The sequence below is a fragment of the Cebus imitator genome, unplaced genomic scaffold (assembly GCF_001604975.1).
Source record: "Cebus imitator isolate Cc_AM_T3 unplaced genomic scaffold, Cebus_imitator-1.0 Scaffold427, whole genome shotgun sequence".
Lineage (NCBI taxonomy): Eukaryota > Metazoa > Chordata > Mammalia > Primates > Cebidae > Cebus > Cebus imitator.
The window spans coordinates 1836761-1842971 of record NW_016107742.1 but is presented as its reverse complement, the minus strand read 5'-3'; the positions used below and the strand labels follow the sequence as shown (position 1 = coordinate 1842971).

The 6211-nt window shown below is 41.4% G+C and overlaps 1 protein-coding gene across 2 annotated transcripts in view; it reads left to right on the top strand.

Moving 5' to 3' along the window:
• Positions 1 to 1325: 1325 nt before the first annotated feature.
• The window catches only part of FCRL5 (Fc receptor like 5), a 38624-nt gene continuing 33738 nt past the window's right edge, over positions 1326 to 6211 (top strand). The window contains exons 1-3 of one of the 2 annotated variants that reach the window (XM_017510069.2): positions 1326 to 1520; positions 4654 to 4674; positions 5823 to 6068. In XM_017510069.2, coding sequence (XP_017365558.1) covers positions 1379 to 1520; positions 4654 to 4674; positions 5823 to 6068 — 409 coding nt within the window. In that variant the 5' untranslated portion in view covers positions 1326 to 1378. The remainder of the gene's footprint in view (positions 1521 to 4653; positions 4675 to 5822; positions 6069 to 6211) is intronic. The other variant, XM_037731863.1, reaches the window with a different exon arrangement.

Here is a 6211-nt window from a genome sequence, read left to right as displayed (position 1 = left end):
AACAGGAAAAGAAAGACTAAAGTTAAGAGAAAAATGAGGAAAGTTTTGAACAGAGATTGCACATAAAAAGGATATCTACATCACCAATTAAACTATGAAAAAATGCTCAGTCTCAAATTCACCAGATACAAAAACTTAAAACCACATTGAGATAATTCTAGCAGAATGGCCGGATTTTACTAGATGACAACATCAGTGTCAGCTAGAATTTTAGAACAATGATAACTCTCATACATCGGTTGGTGGGTGTGGTGTGAATTGACACAACCACTTTGGAAAATAATTTGGTTGTACTTGCTAAACTGAAAATATCCATTCCTGATGACCAGGAATTCCACTCCCAGGTATATACCCAATAGATTGTATGCGCACATGCCCCAAGAAATGTATACAAGAATATTCATAGCAGCACTATTTGTTTTAGCACCAAAAGTAGGTAAAGACTCTGTGTTCCTTTTGAAGTTCTCCCCCTAGACTTAGATGGATTCATCTCTATTCACCCCTGTAACCCCTGTATGGTTTTCTCGCCTCAGGATGCAGTGGGTCAGATGTGACATAACACACCTAAGATGATGTAAAATTTGTAGATATAAAATTAAATGCCCCCTTAGGAAGACCAAGGTATGGGCCCAGAGAGAAAGGGTGGGGAAATTTTTTGAAAGAAAGAAACTGGCACTCCTCATGGCAGCTAATGTCTTAGGAACCTCTGTTGACCAGTATACCAGGATGGAAACTTGACTTTCAGAAAATTGCAAGAGCTATACATTCACATGGTAATTTTTTAAAAAATCAAACAGTACAGAAATACATAAAATTAAATGTCTTTTTCCCACCTATTGCTCTTCAAGCATAATCAATATTTTTGTGCGTGCTTTCCAGGAAAAGAAGAAAGTATACTTAAAAGAGTTGAGGTACACATGTATCCTATTTTTTATATCTACCCACTGGGATAATATTACAAAACCAATCTATATCTTACTTTTTTCCTCTTCACATCAAACGGGGTGGTCTTGCCTTCTTAGCATATTGTGATTTACCTTATTTTTTAATGATTGCTTGTCGTTGCACAGATGAATCAGAATATTCTTAAACAGTTCCCATAGCATGGTTTTTAAGTTTTGTGCCCAGTGTTTAGGCAATAATGAATGCTACAATAAACGTTCTTATAGAACTCTCTTCAGATACTTCCTTCAGGGTAATTTCCCACTAGCAGAAATGTGGGGTCAAGGGTATGTGATTTTTTAAAACCTTAACTTCTTTTTTCCTTCTTTGATCATCAGGCAGGAAACTTTGATTAGTAATTGAATATGAGTACTCCCACTTCCTTTTTTCTAATTCACTAACGCTTTCGGCTCTCTTTGAAAGTGTAGCTTCTCAGATGTGCTCCCTGGAGCTGATGTGCAGTGTCCTGACTGTAAGATCAAGTCCAAGCCGGTTATTCCTGACGAAACTTCTCTTTTGGTCTCAGCCCTTGGTGGTCCAGGTCTTCATGCTACTGCGGGTGATATTACTGCTCCTGGGTGAGTAAACGGGCTTAACATGGGCCCTGGGTGGGGTCGAGACAGCTTCTCTCCACCACAGATCTGGTTCTTTCTTGGGGCTCAGCCCCTGCTGAGAGAATCTTTCCTACATGAAAGGACTAGATTTTTGAACTTTACTCTGTAGCTCAGGGCTTTCTATTGAGCCTGAAGAAAATGGTCACAGCTGGAAGAAACCTTCAATCTTACAGAGTAACCATGACACTTAAAATTTCATTAATTTTTTTTCTTCAAAAAATACTTCATAAAGGCTGGAAAATATTTCATGTTTGTTTATTCATATTGCCTTATTTATAGAAGAGCCTACTCTCCTCTCTGCAGAGGAGATGTATTTACTCCTTGTATGACAAGGCCAGATCCTGGTCCCAAGCATGAGAGGGCAAGGTTTCTAACAAGAAAGACACCTGTTTCTTTTGGACACAATTGCAAACCACTGCAGCGATTGGCTGATTAAGAAATGGAGTGGGGGAGGTTAGAGAGGGGTAGGTGGGCAAAGCAAGGACAAATCTAAAGCATATGACTTTCTTTTTGTGCCTGTGGGTATGGATAAGTTTCTATCGATTCATAGGTGCCAACTGATTGGTTTTTACTAAAGTTTAAATACTAGAATTAAATATGTTTATTTATTTATTCAGCAAATGTGTTTAGTAATAGCTATGCACAGTATTGTACCAGGTGCTGAACAATAAGAGTCCACAGGAGGCACCATGTTTATGCTCAGGAAGGTCATGACATAGAAGGGCTCCCCACAAGGCCAGTGTGCTTTGAAACAGCTATGCAACAAGATCCCAGTTAAATAATTGTCCAGGAAAAGTTACCAATGAATGCTGTAGGCTGACAATAAACTATATGCAAAATAGCTAGTAAAGACTTCATGAAACTTAGAGGTGAGTTAGGAGCTAGAGGAGCAGAAATGGAGCAGGCATGATATAAGAAAAGAGGACCCCAAAGTTGTAAGGTGCATAGACTATAATTCCTGAGGTAGGAACACATCTCAGTGTGGCACCCACATAATATGAGCATTAGCTAGGTCCTTTCAACGAGAGGGCAGAGTTTACAACATGGGCTCTGGGGTCAAACAGGATCTAGGTTCAAAACTTCATTCTGCCACCTGCTAGCTACCAGATTCCTGGCCTATAAAATAGGGTTAATCCTAGTGCTTACCTCATAGGGTTATCGACAAGGTTATATAAAATAACCCATGTAAATGCATACCATATAGAAAGCGCTCACAAAAATATTAGCTTCATTTAAAACAATACAAAGACTAAGGAAATCAAAATATTCAGGTCAATGGTGAATAATTTGTTGTTCTCAGTAAAATGTTTAAGTTCGGATAAGTCTCCAGTAGCCTCATGTGGACAGGGATGATGTGCCTCTCACTCACTGCTGGATTTCTATTGCCTTGCCCTGGAGTATGACTGGCATTCCAAAAATCTCTGTTGAATAAATAAAACGTGAATCTTATGCAGAATATCTACTCAATTTATAAACCTGCCAGTTTTCTGTCCTCTCTCTCTTCATTACCCAACTCTCAAATCTCTATCCTTCTATCTCTATATTACTAACCTAGTTCTTTAATTCATTATACAACAAAAATATATTTAGGGAATATTAAAGGAATATCTTTTATATACCAGGCACTGTTACAGGTCCTAGAGGATATATGGTGAACACAAGAAAAGTCCTAGGTCTCATAGAGCTTGCATTCTAGAGATGGGAAAATAAACAGATAATGAAAATCATTTTGGATAAATACTCTGAAAAAAAATTAAACATTACCATCTCTTGGTCAGAGCATCAGGTCTAAACGACCTGAGCCTCAGTTGATTGTTTAAAAATTAGGCATGGGCTGGGCACAGTGGCTCACGCCTGTCATCCCAGCACTTTGGGAGGCTGAGGCGGTGGATCACGAGGTCAGGAGTTCAAGACCAGCCTGACCAACATGGTGAAACCTTGTCTCTAATAAAAATACAAAACTTAGCTGAGAGTGGTGGCACACGCCTGTAATCCCAGCTACTCAGGAGGCTGAGGCAGGAGAATTGCCTGAACCTGGGAGGCAGTGGTTGCAGTGAGCCAAGATCATGCCACTGCACTCCAGCCCGGGCGACAGAGTGAGACTTCATCTCAAAAAAAAAAAAAAAAAAGTAGGCATGATGATAACAAGCCATTGGAGTCAATGATTTCATGAAGAGAGTATAGCTTAAGGAGCCTGCCATAATGCCTGGCCATTTTTGTATTTTTAGTAGACATGGGGTTACCTCATGTTGCCCAGGCTAATCTTGAGCTCCTGGGCTCAAGTGATCTGCTCATCTGGGCCTCTCAAAGTAATGCGTGACCATTTCCTTGCCCTGCCTTCTAATCAATCTCCCTCCTTCGTACTGTATCCCACTGAAGTCTGTCCTGTGATGGAGTGTTCCATCCAAGTTCCACTTCTAACCTTGTCAATCTCCTCCTTGAAACCTTTCCATGACTCCTTATGGCTTTGAAAATAAAATTAGAGCCACTTACTGGGGCTCTGTATGCCTCTCTGCTCTTTTTTCCCCCAACACTCCCAACTCCTGAGAACCAATGTCGTGTCTCCACCTCTGTGCCCTTTCTGCCTTGATTACCCTTCCCATCACCTCTCGCCACACACAAAAGCTAACATCCACCTGCAGACTCTTATGTTCTCACTCCCAGTTTTCTGAAGTATCATCTACTTCAGATACCTTCCAAGATCCATCCGCCCTCTTCAACACACATACAAACATACAATCTATACACATACACACATATTCTACACACTAGACTACGTGGCCCTTATGCCCTCAAGATACCGCCGTGTATTTGTTATTGCACTTACACCCTGTGATATAATTATATTACTTTACACTGTGTTTCTGTTTTTCCACCAGTCAACTTCTCGACAGCAGATACCATTTTTAAAGTTTATTTTAAAAGTCCAAGCACCATGCCTTAGTATTTATACATATACATTTGATGAAAAATTATTAGATTTTTTAAAAATGCATTTTTAATGGGAGAAGTAATATATGCATGGGGAAAAAAGAGAATTGTCTTAAAGCAAAAGAATCTTGGCTCTGTGCTCATCTCTGGCTCTTATTTTTTGCAGCTCCTGTCAACGGACAGCTTGGTGAGTTCTCCTGTCTTTAGCACTTCAGTGTCTCTGGATAAGAGTGTCTCTTTCTAATGAATAGAAAACATTTGTGATGGTTGCCTGAGATCTCTAATATCTCCTGTTTTCTTGCTGAGATCGGCAGGGATTTCAAAGTGATGCTTGGTTTTTTGGCATTGCCCAAGGGCTAGGATAGTGCCCTGGTCACCCTCTGACTCTCTCTGGGTGAAGTGGTGAATGCACAAGCAGCTCCTGGCCTTTGCTAGGCTCTGCATTTACTGTTATTGCCAACAAACCCCACTTAACCAGGAAGGACATCTTCAACTCCATGGCAATTGTGCTGGACTCAAGATAGGATCCTCTCCAATCAGCAAGCCAGAAAAATCCCTCTGAAAACATCCCACTGTGCTGATGTCAGCAGGAATGCTGCATTCTCTACAGCTTTGGAGTAAAATCCTCCAGGAAATGTGTGGGGAACAGAAAATCCAACAATTGGGTCCTTGAAAAAAAAGAAAGGCACAGAAAGGGGAGATAGGAGAGAAGACAAGTCATCAGCATCCCACATTCAATTAGTTCTGGCTCTTACTGCCATTCCTTCAACTAAGAGTGAATAATTGAGAATCTATGAATAGCAAGAACCCTCTACAACCCCTCTCCTTGTCCAAATCAGTGCTGCAGCTGTCACCTTGTCCTGCCCACCCCTGGATGCCAGTGAGTGACTTGTCCCTTTCTTGCTCTGCCACAATTAGCTATGATGGGATTTTTCTGGGCATTTGAATCATCATCTACAAAATGAAGACGTTAAGTTGAGCTGCCAAGGTTTTTTTAGTGACAAATCTTAAGATAATATGATATAGTCTCTCAGGGTAAGTGCAACACTGTGATTTTAAAAATCACCTTTGGAGGTTCTTGTGAGTGTATGAACATGATGAAATGGCAGTGCCGTGGTGGTTTTCTCTGGGACCCCCTTCCATGTAAGGCTACCTAACTGTGACGTTTGATGGTGAATCCTGCCAGTGTCACCCTCCTGAAATCATTTTGCTCATTGTCATCCCCTGGGCAATTTCTCCCTTGGGTGAGGTGAGGGCCAGGCTATGCAGCAGGAGGCCCTAAGGCTGGGCCTGCGGGCGCCTCTACCTTAGACTCCTTTTCTCTTTCCTCCTCAGCAAGGACACACAAGTCCGTTATTTCCCTTCAGCCTCCATGGACCACAGTCTTCGAAGGAGAGAGAGTGACTCTGACTTGCAAGGGATTTCACGTCTACTCACCACAGAAAACAAAATGGTACCTTGGTAAAGAAATACCAAGAGAAACCCCAGCAAATACCCTCGAGGTTCGAGAATCTGGAGAGTACAGATGTCAGGCCCGGGGCTCCTCGCTCAGTAGCCCTGTGCGCTTGGTCTTCTCTTCAGGTGAGAGAGAGTGAAAGACACACCGACTTTAGAAATCAATTCAGCCCATGTTTCTCTCTAGCTGTTATGACTGTTTACTTCAGACCATTTATGAGTGGACAATTTTATTTCACACTCTGGTAAGACAGGGAGAGAGTAAAATA